Source organism: the organism of the source record quoted next, unplaced genomic scaffold (assembly GCF_019419815.1).
Source record: "Pyrus x bretschneideri cultivar Hongxiangsu unplaced genomic scaffold, Pyrus_bretschneideri_v1 Contig7, whole genome shotgun sequence".
Classification (NCBI taxonomy): domain Eukaryota; kingdom Viridiplantae; phylum Streptophyta; class Magnoliopsida; order Rosales; family Rosaceae; genus Pyrus; species Pyrus x bretschneideri.
The window spans coordinates 4,247,764-4,263,273 of record NW_025999809.1 but is presented as its reverse complement, the minus strand read 5'-3'; the positions used below and the strand labels follow the sequence as shown (position 1 = coordinate 4,263,273).

At 34.7% G+C, this 15,510-nt stretch overlaps 2 protein-coding genes and 1 long non-coding RNA gene across 3 annotated transcripts; 1 reads left to right on the top strand and 2 right to left on the bottom strand.

Moving 5' to 3' along the window:
* Nucleotides 1-538: 538 nt before the first annotated feature.
* LOC103940453 lies at nucleotides 539-4,007 on the bottom strand. The gene is made up of 5 exons (XM_048574174.1): nucleotides 1,927-4,007; nucleotides 1,811-1,835; nucleotides 1,528-1,724; nucleotides 1,334-1,439; nucleotides 539-1,231 (listed from the first exon to the last, which is right to left on the bottom strand). The coding sequence occupies exons 1-5, from the start codon at nucleotides 4,005-4,007 to the stop codon at nucleotides 539-541; spliced, it is 3,102 nt and encodes a 1,033-aa protein (XP_048430131.1).
* A 145-nt stretch (nucleotides 4,008-4,152) lies between these two features.
* Nucleotides 4,153-6,156, bottom strand: LOC125472489. Its single transcript, XR_007254455.1, has 3 exons — nucleotides 5,810-6,156; nucleotides 5,670-5,734; nucleotides 4,153-4,347 (listed from the first exon to the last, which is right to left on the bottom strand). It is a non-coding gene; the product is annotated as an uncharacterized LOC125472489 (long non-coding RNA).
* A 2,551-nt stretch (nucleotides 6,157-8,707) lies between these two features.
* LOC125468129 (dimethylnonatriene synthase-like) lies at nucleotides 8,708-11,044 on the top strand. Its single transcript, XM_048574036.1, has 2 exons — nucleotides 8,708-9,807; nucleotides 10,235-11,044. Exons 1-2 carry the CDS (start codon nucleotides 8,815-8,817, stop codon nucleotides 10,865-10,867), a joined length of 1,626 nt encoding a protein of 541 aa, XP_048429993.1. The 5' UTR covers nucleotides 8,708-8,814; the 3' UTR covers nucleotides 10,868-11,044.
* Nucleotides 11,045-15,510: the final 4,466 nt, after the last annotated feature.

Sequence of the window (15,510 nt, the reverse complement as noted above, 5' to 3'; positions counted from 1 at the left end):
AATAATAAAAAATAATTATATATAATTATTATTATTAGGGTGTAAAACATTCATTGCATTCGTATAGGGGTGTAAAACAGTTAAATTAATATATAATTATTATTGTTTTTAGGGGTGTAAAACAATTAAATTAATATATAATTATTAATATTTAGGCTATAAAACTGCAAATAATAAAAAATAATTATATATAATTATTATTATTAGGGGTAATGCATATGATTGACAACAAGTATCTTGCGTCGAAATAGTCTCATATTGCGTCGAAATAGGCTAGGGTTGCGTCGGTTAAAACCGACGCCAAGTCTGACACACATGTCCTAAGCTTAACATTGCGTCGAAATAGGCTGGGGTTGCGTCGGTTAAAACCGACGCCAATTCTGACATACCTGAAAAATGCCGTCGGTTAAAAGCGACAGAATGTCAAGGAAAAAAAAAAAAAACAGAAATATAATTTTATGATACGATATCATAGCATACAAAATAAAACAAAGTCTAATTAATACAAAAAATAATTAACAAAAAATAATTAATATATTTATTCCCTGTCATCATCTGTTAGCTCTTCATCGGTATTGGCATGATTAACGAACCCGGTAGGCAACGCTAATGATTCAAGAAAGGGAGTCTCTTCCACGCCAACCCTTGTATGAAAATTTTCATTATCAAGAATTCGATCATCCAAGTTCGGCGTGTCATAATCATCAATAGCATCACTATCCTCTAATACGTCAAATAAATCTCTTGGCTGAGTTCGAACAACTACGTGCCAATCTTTTTCAATCGTGTCCTCCACGTAAAATGCCTGTAATGCTTGTGATGCTAGTATGAAAGGATCCTCTTTAAATCCCAATTGATTGAAATTCACCATAGTAAATCCATATTGATCAGTCTTCATTCCTCGTGGACTTTCACTATTAACCCATTCACACTTAAATAACATCACAGCTCGACCCCTATCTCCTGCTTCAGTAGGACCACAATATTTGACCTCGAACATATCTACAACTCTGCCATAACAATTTACTTGCCCAATTGCTCCAGGAACATTTGCAGGTACAAAGACACCACAGTTTTGATTCTTATGCTTATCATCCACAGATTTTATACGAAATCTAAATCCATGAACAATGTGACTTTTGTATCTGCTCACAACCCTACTAGGATAATTAGCTAGCCAATGCAAGTCTTGAGATATCAATGTGTCATTAGCATCATATCTTGAATTCATCTGTAATAAGTATGAAGATAAATATTGACAGAATAACTATAAACATGTTATAAATAAAATGCAAAACAATAAATAAATAATATGATTATTATATCAACTCACATGTTGCTTGAACCATTCTGGAAATTCTTTCTTGCTTAGCTCTTTAATTTGTCGCATAGTTAACCTTTCTCGACGATATTTAGTTTTCAAGAATTCTTCATGTTGCCTACACAATTATGTCCAATTTAGATAATTATTTTTTCAAAGTTAAGAAAACCAATAAAACATTTCGACGTATGATTAAACATTCTTACCTTCTAAATGGGCTAACTTCATCACAATTATTTAGAATGTATCTATGGCACTGATCAAGAACATTTAGATTGAGCTCCACATTTTCTCCTGAACCCATATAACATCCTTTCGAGTCAAAAATTGATAACCCACCAGATACTCCACGTCCAATCCCATCTTCATTTCGGCCTCTACGGGTACGACGAGACCAACGTCTCTAAGATACATGGAACAAAATGACAAGCACTCATCCACCAAATATGCTTCAGCAATAGAACCTTCAGGACGACCCTTATTACGAACATAGCGCTTCAGTGTTTGCAAATACCTACAATTATAAAACAAAATACAAATTATTATAATTATTAATTAAAGTTATGACTACAATTGTAAAAAAATTATAAAAATTTATTCATTACCGTTCAATTGGATACATCCATCTATATTGAACAGGGCCTGCAAGCGCTGCTTCATCTGCCAAGTGAACTGGGAGGTGCACCATTATATCAAAAAATGCAGGAGGGAATATTTTCTCAAGTTGACATAATGTCAAGGCAATTCTTGAATTCAGTTGCTTAAATCCTTCCTCAGACTCCTTCTTACTACATAACTGTCTGAAAATTGCACTCAACTCTAATAAAACCATAGTAACAGCTTTAGGCAAAATCGGGCGTATTGCAAGCGGGAGTAACTGCTGCATTAAAACATGGCAATCATGACTTTTCAACCCATGTATTTTTCGTTCATTCACGTGCACACATCGTGACAGATTTGATGAATATCCATCTGGGACCCGAATAGTAGACAATACTTTACAAAACGCAGTTTTTTCTTCTCTTTTCAATGTGAACAATGCTGGAGGTCGAAATGTTCTATTTCCTTCTCTACGTGGGTGTTGACTATGTCTTATGTTCAAGAATTCAAGATCTGCACGTGCCGCCAATCCATCTTTAGACTTTTCTATATCTAGCAATGTTCCCACCACACTATCACATATATTCTTCTCGATATGCATAACATCAAGATTGTGTCTAATCAAGAGATGCCTCCAATAAGGTAGTTCATAAAAAATCGATTTCTTCTTCCACTGACTGTTACTACTTGTACTGCTCGAAGCTCTTCTTCTGCGTTGCCCAACTGAAGCATCCTTGTTTGGTTTTCCAAAAGTAAATCTCAATGTAGAAAGTTCTTCGAGACATTGTAAACCAGTCCACTGCCTTGGTGCAGTACGATGCTCTCGACGACCATTAAAAGTGATGGTTTGCCTTCGAAACCTATGATTATCTTCAAGAAATCGTCGATGCCCCATATAACAAATCTTGCGACTCGCTGGCAAGTAAATAGATTCTTTATCATGCATGCAATGTGGACAAGCTTTATAACCATGTGTACTCCATCCTGACAACATTCCATAAGCCGGAAAATCACTTATGGTCCATAACACGGCAGCCTTCATCGTAAAACTTTGGTTGGAAAACGCATCATAAGTGGGAATGCCCACCTCCCACAACTCATTCAGCTCGTCAATCAATGGACGCATGTATACATCAATCTCTTTACCAGGACTGCGCGGTCCTGGTATTAACAAAGACAATAACAAATTTGGTTGCTTCATGCACATCCAAGGTGGCAAATTATAAACAGAAAGCACCACAGGCCATGTGCTATGATCATTCCTCATTTTCCCAAAAGGATTAAATCCATCACTGGCTAACCCTAATCGGACATTTCGAATTTCTGACGCAAAATCCGGATATAAATTATCCAAATGCTTCCATGCGGGAGAATCTGAAGGATGTCTCATAAACTCATCCTTAGGACATTCAGTTGCATGCCATCTCATATGTTCAGCCATATGCTTCGACATAAAAAAGCGTTGCAATCGTGGTTTTAAAGGAAAATACCACATAACCTTAGCTGCGACCTTTTTCCTCGAGCTATCCTCTGCATTGGTAATTTTATATCTTGATTTACCACAAACTGAGCACACGGTCAAATCTGAAGTATCTTTCCAATAGATCATGCAATCATTGGGACATGCATCAATTTTCACATACGACAGCCCCAAGTCATTTATAAGTTTTTTTGCTTTATAACAGGATTCAGGCAAACAATCCCCTTCAGGCAACATTCTTTTAATTAACTCCAGTAAAGTGGTGAAGATCTCGTCAGGCATTCCCGCTAAACACTTGATCTGATACAATCTTACAACTGCTTCCAATTTCTTAAACTCCTTACAACCTGGCCACAAATCTTGATCTGCCTCTTCAAGCAACTTAAAAAAAGTCTGCACCTCTTCTGGACGCCCTTCCCCAATAGGGGGTTCAGTAGATGGCCCAACACCTTCTTCTGTTAATGGTTGGACAAATACATCATTAAGAAAATCATGCATGCCAATCACCTCATCTCCTGTTTCTTCTTCTCCAATTCCCACATTTTGCTCTCCAATGTTTTGCTCGCCATGATGTCGCCAACAAGCGTTTTTATAATCTTTATCCATATCATACAATATGAGATGTTCAACAATGGTGTTCCTAACAAAAGAATATCAATTACAACATCTTTTGCAAGGACATCTAAACTTATCAGGACCAACACCATTTGCAACTGCTTGATCCAAAAACAAATTAATTCTAGTTGTATACGCTTCAAAATTTCGGGGTATTGTCAACCAACTCTTGTCCATATTTTACCACTTTACGAAGGTAAAATATTACGTTGACACTAAGATGCCTACAATCTTTCAATCCCTATCATGTAGGCATAACTATCAAAATTTTCAATTTCTATCTTTCACCCCTCGAACTCTATCACGATTGCAATCTTTTAATTTTCAACACCTATTATAGTAAAAACAAATTAAAATAACAACAAAAAGTTGTCAAAATTATGCTCATCTAATCCATTCTAATAAATAACAACCAAAAGTTATCAAACTTATCAAAATAACAACAAATTCAAATAACAATTAGAGTGCAAAAAAAATTAATTAATATATTCTTATATTCCTAAATATTATAAGTTTAGGTTATATTCTTATATGAAAGGTTATATTCTTATATGAAAGGATATTCTTATATTATAAGTTTAGGTTATATTCTTATGAAAGGTTATATTCTTATATTCTTATATTCCTAAATATTATAAGTTTAGCTTATATTCTTATTAGAGTGCAAAAAAAAAAAAAATTAACATAATATATTATAATATTACTCAATATTATAAGTTTATGTTATATTTAATATTGTTAATTTAACATAAATGCATATAAATATTATTCATTCCATCTTCTCATAACAATTCAAATTATGTTCATCTAATCCATTCTAGTAAATAACAACAAAAATTATCAAATAACAACAAATTAAAATAACAATTAGAGTGCAAAAAAAAAAAAAAAATTAACATAATATATTCTTATATTACTCAATATTATAAGTTTATGTTATATTTAATATTGTTAATTTAACATAAATGCTTATAAATATTATTCATTCCATCTTCTCATACCAATTCAAATTATGTTCATCTAATCCATTCTAGTAAATAACAACAAAAATTATCAAATAACAACAAATTAAAATAACAATTAGAGTGCAAAAAAAAAAAAAAATTAACATATTGTATTCTTATAGTACTCAATATTATAAGTTTATGTTATATTTAATATTGTTAATTAACATAAATGCTTATAAATATTATTCATTCCATTTTCTCATAACAATTCAAATTATGTTCATCTAATCCATTCTAGTAAATAACAACAAAATATTATCAAAATAACACCAAATTAAAATAACACTTAGAGTGCAAAAAAAAAAAATTAACATAATATATTCTTATATTACTCAATATTATAAGTTTATGTTATATTTAATATTGTTAATTTAACATAAATGCTTATAAATATTATTCATTCCATTTTCTCATAACAATTCAAATTATGTTCATCTAATTCATTCTAGTAAATAACAACAAAAAATTATCAAAATAACAACAAATTAAAATAACAATTAGAGTGACAAAATTAATTAATTCGACTAAATTTTTATTAATTTAACAAAAATAGTAGAATTTTATCTAAGTGCTTAAATTATAATTTTTAAATAAATAAACTTGTGTATTATACAATTTAAAAATTAAAGAAGTTAGGGATACAAACCTGATTTGTTGAAGAATTTCGACGTCAACAATTCTTTATGTACTCAACCAACTCCAATAACTTTCCTACAAAAATAAATTGTAACTAAAAATTAAACATAAGAGGAGAAAATAAAAATATTATAAGCAAGAAAAACTTACTGTTGTGAAGAGGAACAAATGAATTTTGAAAACCAAAGGAGAAAGCTGAAAGAGAGAACATAGGTACAAATGAAGTGCAAACCAAAGGAGAAAGCTGAAAGAGGAACACGGGAGACTTTGTAAAGGTTGGAAGAACGAATAAGAAAAGTGCAAGAGAAGAAAAAGAAAACACGGGGGAGAGGGTATAAAGAGTAACAATGTGTCGCTTACAACCGACACTGGTTTTCAAAATATATGTCGCTCAAAACCGACGCAGGATTTAAAATATTAAAAACAAGAATTAGTGTCGCCTAGAAGCGACACCCATAGTTTATGTCGCTTAAAAGCGACACTATTTTATTTAAAGCGACGCCATTGCTTAAAAATATTAAAATATATGTCGGTTATAAGCGACATTAAATTTTTATGTCGGTTTAAAAGCGACATAGAAATTTTATGACGCTTATAAGCGACACTAAATACGACGTCATCTTCAGTGAGTGTCGCAAAGCTCTTTTTCGCCATTATATAATATTAAACCGACGCAAGAAGTGACACTATTAGGTCCTTTTGTAGTAGTGCAAATGCAACTGAAGGATTCAGCTTTTGCTGGTGCATGAGGCTGTTCAAAAGGCTGTTTAATACACTCCCACATAGGATTTTTATGCTCTGGCCAAGATGGATTGGAAAAATTTGAGTTGCACCTAGGCCTCTGAAATTGTTCCTCATATTTATAAGGTGCTGCACAAACTCTAGAAAATACTGGCTTTGAGGACAATACATAATATCATGGGTATTCAAATTGCAAAGAGCACAAACTGTAGGTGCTCCTTGTGAGAATCCAAACCAATCCATTGCTGCAATGCTCTCAAAATCAACAAATTGTTACCTAAAAAAAAAATCAAGTAAATAAAAAAATATTTACAAAAATAATTAACTAAGAATTGATGTACACAAATTATTTAAAACAATCCCTGGCAATAACGCCAATTTCTTGATGGGATATTTACCACCTGCAAAAGTACAAAAACACTTAAAATACTTGCAAGAGGACAAGGTAATCGTAGTATAGTAGCTCTAGCAAGGTTGTTTTTTACAAGGATTGAATGAATATTTATGTCAAAATTAAATCTTAATTAATTATTTAAAACAAAGTTTGAGAAAAGGTTGATTTGGTGATTTAAAATAATAAAAACGAATTTAAGAGAAATAATTAAATAAATTGGCAAAATAAAATAAACTAAAAGAAAATGGTTTTTAAAAATTAAATTGTGAAAGCACGAGGGTTCCGTCGTTACCTTAACAATCCTATGTAGTTCTTCCACTTACTTATGAATTACGTATGCATATTTGAAGGTTAAGTTTTCCTAATATATGCCTACTTGGACCCCCAACATAGAGCATATATCAAACATACAATCTGTATGTGGTATTCATATCAAATTTAAATATACATGACTCATTCAGTTTTGTGAAACCTTTTGAAAAAACATGCAACCCTTAAGGCGTGGTATTCATCCTAAGTGAACTTCCACATATTAACCACAAGAAGCCTTTGTCAATTTCAGGAACTGACTTTCGATCAAAATTGCATCAAATTACTTTTTTAAAGATCCTAATGGTAGCTAAGCATCAAGACAATTAGATAGTTTAAACCGATGATTAATAATTCAAATCTACATGTATAATATCATAAGTAAATTGAAAAGAAACTACATATTCTTGGTAAGACTCGTGGCCTCATCCTGCAAAAGAGATTAGTTACTAACAATTATAAACAAAATATAAATAAACTTGAATTGTTAAAAGCTCCAAAGTAGTGTGTTCGCCTTTTTTTCCCCTCACTTTCTAATGGCTAAATAGCCTTATTTATACTACTAGAAAATAAAACCTACCTAGAAAAGGTCTTAGAATAAAATTAGGAAACATAATAACTTAAAAGAAACTAGGAAACATAATCTTAATCAAATATGAGAAATCTGCCCAACCACAAATCAATCACTTTTTGAACTTTCAAGGCTCTAAAGTAGGCCCAAATGACTAGAATTAAAGGAAAACTAATGAAAACTCCAAAAAAACTTTAGTTTTAATGAAAAATGACAAATATAGGTGCAATGAATAGTATCAGGAAAAGGTAAAAATATGATTTTTCGTTAAAAGTGAATAGTATCGGGAGTTTTTTGTTAAAACTCCCTAGAATTAAAGCTTTAGATGTCCCAAACATAATTGCAGATGGCCTTGAACCCAAAAGACATCATCTTAGACACCAAAAAGCCCAAATAATATTTCATTGCCATAAATAAACTGCTAGGTAGAAAATTATGAAACTTTGATACGAACAAGTTGAGAGACACATGAACGTCCTCCAATTTGAATCACTCTAAAAATCGTCCGCTTCATCATATTTTGCTCCAGAGGAAGTCGAATGTTCTACATTAAGAATATAAATCAAAGCATCAAAATTTTCACAAAAAAAACCACTAAATCATAACTAAAATTAAGATAAAATATATAGTATAATATCAACTTATCATCAGCAATGCAAAACATGGTACCGAAAGAAAGAGTAACCAAAAATTGTGGTTTTTGAGTAGAAAAGGCCACTACTTGTGGGCCATGGCCATCAAGTTTGTGGCTCTTGCCTCTTTTCCACATGTAGTGTGACACTTCAAAAAATGCATGTGCTTTCCACATGGTGTGACACTTCAAACGTATGGACCGTAATAGAGTCCCTAAAAAATGGGTCCTCCCAGTACTGTTTTTCTTTCGTCTTTTACTAAAAACACATGTATAATGAATATGTTATGCGCATATAAACTATACCCGCCTAGTTTGAAGGGCTCAGCAAGAGTACAATGAATATTTGTCACGTGCGTGGATTTTAAATGCTATTTGAGTGAAACTCAATTCTTTCATGGAATACGTGCTGCACGCCTCTTTTCCTACAACACATCCCAAAATCTACTAGTCTATATATCCTCCACACAATCTTACTACCACTTAACTCTCTCTCACCAGTCACCACCATGGATTCAACAATTTCTCCATTCCAAATCTTTCATGCAATTTTAGCTTCTCTAATTCTCTATGGTGCCTTGAGAGTCATAGCAACAGCAAACACTAAGAAGAACAGAACCAACAAAAAGACCATGATGCCTAAAGTCCCTCAACCCTCCGGAGCATGGCCCTTTGTAGGTCACCTCCCTCTACTACGTGACAAAAACCCAGTTGCACTTATCCTCGGAGCCATGGCTGATCAACTCGGACCCATCTACTCCCTCAAGCTTGGCCAGCACGAACTGCTTGTTCTCAGCGCTTGGGAACACGTCCAGGAATTGTTCACCAAAAATGACAGAGTTTCCGCCACCCGGGCGAATACAGCCGGCGGCAGGTACTTGGGCTATGACAACGCCATCTTTTCCCTTGCTCCGTACGGAGACTACTGGCGCAACGTCCGCAAAATGGCCACCATGGAGCTTCTCTCGAGCCGAAGAGTGAAAACCTCGAGCCACGTCAGGGCCTCAGAAGTTGACTCCTTCATCAAAACTTTGCACTCACTAGTTTGCAAAAAAGATAATGTGGATCCAAGTTCCCCGTCATCGTCGTCATCAGTGCATATGAGTGAGTTATTAGAGCACTTGACATTTAACATAAACGTGAAGCTGATCGCTGGGAAGAGATTGACGGCTGACCAGTATAATGAGAAACACAGGGACGTTTGGCGTTTTGAGAAGGCGATAAAAGAGACTTTGTATCTCTTTGGTGTTTTTGTCTGGTCAGATGCTATGCCATGTTTTGAGTGGCTGGACGGTTTGTTTGGTCACGTGAGTTCCATGAAGAAATGTTTTAAGGAACTGGACTACGTACTTGGGAAATGGCTCGAAGAACATCGACAAAGGAGATTGGAAAGCAAGGATAATATGGTTGAGAGTGACTTGATGGATGTTATGATATCCAACTTTGAGGAGGATGAAATTTATGGCCATAACCGTGATACTGTCATCAAAGCAACAGCACTGGTAAGTTTGTTTGGTGTAATATATAATTATGTATATGGTACAAACCATATGGTTTACTTGGTGTTATGAGTCCACTAGAATATAACACATGTTCATATTTAAATACCTAACTGTAAATACAAAATGGTGCACCAAAGACACTGTAAACTTTGTTATTACTAAGGTTGTTTGAACTTGTAGAATTATAATTAATTAGTATGCACTCTGAGGTTACACTTGACAGTGATCATAAACAATTTAATACTAAGTGACATGTGCCAAGTATAATACTACATAAACGAACTCTTATTTAATTTGTTTTACCAATTGACATAACACATAACATGTCAATTTTTTTTGTTACAAATAAATAAGCATCAGTTATATCGTATAAGTTAGGATTGGAAAACTTGGATTAATTTGTTTTCTATTTTCCTTCCTTTCGCAAGTGCTAATGATAACTGGCACAGAAAGCACATCTGTGACACTAACATGGGCAATCTCCTTACTCCTCAACAACCAAAAAGTCCTCAAATCTGCCCAGGAAGAGTTGGACATCCACGTAGGAAGAGACCGATGGGTTCAAGAATCAGACCTCACAAACCTCAAATACTTCCAAGCCATTCTTAAGGAAACCCTACGCCTATACCCACCTGGCCCAATCACAGGCCTCCGTGAGGCCATGGAGGACTGTCATCTCGGTGGTTACTTCATCCCCAAAGGCACTCGTTTACTAGTAAACATTTGGAAGTTGCAGCGGGACCCACGCATGTGGACCAACCCTTGTGAGTTTCAACCTGAGAGGTTCATGACCACTCATGCTGACGTGGATTTCAAAGGTCAAAGTAATTTCGAGTATATTCCATTTAGTGCAGGTAGAAGGTCTTGCCCTGGTATGACACTAGGGCTGCATGTGGTGCAATTGGTTCTGGCTCGTTTGATTCAGGGATTTGATATGAGTAGAGTCGGTGATGGGGCGGTGGATATGAAGGAAGGATTGGGGCTTGCGTTGCCTAAAGCAAATCCACTGGAGGTTTTGCTTGCTCCACGCCTTCCTCTTCAGCTTTACCAATGCCTTTGAACTTTGAAGTACTTTGGTATGATATCATGATGTGCATGGCCATTTATTAATTATTAAGCTGTAGAAATAATGTGATTTGATGATTTGCAGCAGCAAGATTGAAGTAATATATTGTGAAGGTTTGATGGATGTATGAACCCTTATGTATTTCCTGTTTTTTTTTTTTTTTTTTCAACTCTTGTTGATAGGTAATTTAAATATTATTCAAAGTAAAATGTTTTGTATTGCCCCTGTGATCTACTTAATACTGTAATAATGTGAAGAAATATCTCACACATAAAAGAAATTATCAATCTTTTGCACGTGCTCATAAGACGTTGGATGATTCCTAATATTACAAATTGCCTTTTAAGTAGAGCCCCCACTTATGTCTAGTACTACTTAATTGGGAGCAACAATATTCTTATTTTACATTCCAATAACCGTAGTATTTTCAATAGGGTACTCATCCAATAATTGTAGGAAATAAAGATATTTTAAGTTACTTCGAAGGAAATGGAACCCTTCCCATAACTCGTTTCCTAACATATATATCAAATGAATTTACTGTCACATAATATCTCATTTTAATAATTTATTATCACTAAGTTTTTCTATTACATGTCAATACATATGTAATACTATCTTAATGATGAACTTGTTTTATATAAATTGTTTCAAAGACTTGAAAGTAATTATGGAAAGCGTGGAAATAAAAAGAAGGGTTATTATACAAAATGGTTCTTGAGATTTGCATGATCAATAGAAATGATCCCTAAGATTGAAAATCAATAGAAATTATTCCTGAGATTGTCCACCATCCATGATTTTGGTCATTCCGTTAAAAACTCTTTGGGCAATTTTCAAAGCTTCGTAACTCAATCGATTCTTAACCAAATTCGACCCATAACATATCAAAATGAAGATAAGAAAGTGTAGAACAAGATTATATCTATTTGGAAGCCCAATGATTGCCGGAGATAGGCGGAAAATAGCCTAAAAGGTGACTGGTCTGCGGGAAATAACCATTCTATTTCCGATAAGAACTTTACTCGTCATTAATACAACTGGCGCCAATTCTTCCCGCCAAACAGAAGTGCATTTCCAACGAAACTTGTGACTTTTTCCAATGACATTATATTTTTGGTAATAAAAATTTATTTCATACCATGTTACTAACGACCCATATTTTATGGTCGCAAAATGTGCTTTTTACAACGGTTTTTTAAGGCCCTCAGAAAATCTTCGTCGGTAATGACTATTTTTTTTGTAGTGGCTCCCGACAGTCACCAACTAGAGTGCTTATTAGGCACTTCTAGCACAACCTAATGAAAGATAGGAATAAGGATGCAAAGGAAACCATACGTGTAAAATGTATAGGATATATATACATATATCTAAAGTACATAATAGATATTAAGTTGAAACAAAATAAAACATGAGTTGGAATAAAATATATAATTGAAAATCAAAATTAACCTTGTAAATAATTAATATTTCTTCTAAAATATATTTTGAAAATACAGGTTTTCACACTGCTTGTCGAGACACTGCTGGAAAGAAACGTTGTCACTTGCCCTTGTCCTGCTTCGAGACACGTCGTCTGGGGTGTGCTATCTTGATGTGTTGCAAGAGTTGATTCACCAAGGTTGTCTGATGCACAAGGGCGATAGTCAAATTTGCAACATGTTGAGACAAGTGTTGTTCGCCATTCAGGATGGAATAGCTTGGATGGTAGTCATTTCCTTAAGTAGTGGAAATGTATCGGGTGCAAAATTTAAGTCTGGACGAGTCAAATCTGCACAAAAGGGAGAAAATACCCCCAGCTCAGTCGCTGGTCCAAGAACCTGGAGTCGGGTGGGTTGAACCAATTTGAAGCGTTAGGTGGGTCGTAGAAGCGAGATGGCCACATAGGTGCGAGGCCCAAGTTGGGCCTTGGCTGCCTTTGTTGGGCTTGCGCTGCTAGGGCAGCGGCTTGTGCCTCGCCTGGGGCTTGGGCCATTGTGGATTGGGCATGCGTTAGGTACTGTTGTCGTAAGTCTACAGCTGCCTGGGCCTATGCTTACTGGACTGGTACCCCTGCACCGTGGGTTTACTGCTCTAAGTTTCTTCACCGTGCACCATTGCAGTGGTGGTTGCCGCTACTGGCACGGCCACAGTGGCACCTCGTGGTGGTAGGGTTGCTCCTTTTGCTGAGCTGATCCTGGAGGAGTGACAACGCGGGGCCATGTCACAATCTCCATCTTTTGGTTCAAATCCTTGAACATAAGATGTTTCGTTCATCGTGGTTTCAGAATTTCTCGTCATCGTGTTTCTTCCTTAGGGCTATTCAAAAAATTGACATACAAATTATAAGAATATGAACGTGTGGGTAAATGCACGTATAAACAAAAAATTTGAAACGTTGAATGCAAGAGCCTTTTTCGAGTTTTGGAATCAAGCTCTCAATAAAAACACCAATTTGTGGTAACAAATTTTCGCCGTCTTCATTCTTGACAAATATTACCTACAAAACAGTCAACACCTTTAATCAAAGACCAAATCCTCACGCGCCAAGGTGGTTTGGGGGCCGGGGTTTGGCCAATGTATATCCAATGCCTAACTCAATAGCTCTAAATCTAGTGAATGTTTAGGGTTTTCTGTATAGTGAAAAGTTTATCAAAATCTGGAGGTAATGAGGGTATTTATAAGAGGTAGCAACCGACCATGGTGTAGGATTTTTCCCTACACATGGCGGCCTCCTATTGGCCAAGTTATGTCATATGTAGGATGCGCAAGGAAAGGATAATTTTCAAGATATTAATTAGGAGATAATATCTTAGAATGATGATGGGAATATCACTAATTGATTGTGATAGGGATTCCTTGCTTGATATAGTTGGTTTTCAATTGGGAATGTTTTAAAGATAAGATTTAGTAATTAATCATATCTTTAATGCCTTTGACTTTTCCATGCCACGAGTAGGAAAGCCTTGAGCAATCGTAGTGTGCTACCTATGCTTCCAAGGATGTTTCGCTGGGCACGGGAATATAAATATGACATACCCATTTAATAAGGGCAATCGTGTCTTTCTCAAGTCAAAATCCATGTGTTACCTTATGAATTTTTTAGATTATTTTTTACTCCACATTACTTAGGAGCAACAATATTCTTATTTTACATTCCAATAACCCTAATATTTTCATTAAGGTACTCATCCAATAATTATAGGAAATACAGATATTTAACATTCATAGTAAAAGCAATCAACCTTTGGTGGGAAGCTCCCTTTATAAGTTACTTAGGAAGGAAATGGAAGCCTTACCTGTAACTCGTTTCCCCATTCACAGTAGGCTAACCCAAAGATATAGAGAATGACATACCACTTCAATAATCTATTATCGTGTTTAAATTTTTCTTTACATAGCAATGCATATCGTAATCCTACCATAATGGTATACTTGTCTTATATAAATTGCTATCAAAGACATGAAAGTAATTATGGCAAGCGTGGGAGTAAAAAGAGGACCGGTGCTATATGTTCTTACTGACCACAGTTTATGCATGGTCCGTCAAAAAATTAGATAGGATACACCCTCCGGGAAAGGCATTCGGGGACAGCATGCCCGCAAATCCTATTGTAGCGGTCAATTTTTATTTCTTTATTACTTCTTATTCAGTGTCGGCATTACTTGTATGCGAACATTGTTTCTTTACTGGGATTATAAACAAGAGTAGTGATATCCACACACCATTTTTATTTTTCACACACCTATTTTTACCTTCCACACAACAAGAGTAGTCCTTAATGGATAGTGCTATTTATACATTCATTTTTACCTTCTACACAACTTTGTTATTTTTGTCTATTAATCTTCTTCAGTTCATTAGATCCGATGACCGAAAGTTAAGCAGAGTGTGCGAGAAGTAAAAATAAATGTGTGGATACCACTACCCTAAATAAATTGAACTAGATTTCTCCTCATTCAATTAATTATGCTCATTGTTATGTTTTCACATTCAATCTCTATTTCTTTAATGACAATATATCTGTTCAAGCATCGGACACATGTTTCTTCAATATTTTTTAGAATACGCTTAAATTTTTCTTCAGAAGTCATTATTATAGTAGCGAATTTGTTTTATATAGATTGCTCCCATAGATATAAGAAAATAATTATGGAAAGCGTGGAAGTATAAAGAGAAGTGATGCTATATGTAGTAAATTACCGACCACATTTTATGCATGATTCGTCGTAAGGTGGAGACATTTCTCATGCTAATTAATGTATGCAAATAATTTCTCGTACAGAAACAAAAAATGAAAGTTGACAATGACAGTACTCATATGAAGGTTGTTGGTGCTACATGCTGAATCCAAATCCTCTCCGAATCCTCTTTGTGAGGATTTCAGATATTCGTAAATCATGTCTGTTTATCATACATTATATGGTTAGTTTTCTTTAAATATTATTTGTATTTAATTTTAAATAATAAAATTTAAAATAATTTCTAACCACACGATGTACGATGAACGGATATAATACATGGATCTCCGAAATCCTCACAAAAATGATCAGGAGAGGATCCTTATTCCTACATGCTTTGCACATATATTAAAGAAGACTCGTCAACTTTGTCCATGTCACCGATGAAAGAAAACTTATTACCATAAATTTGACCA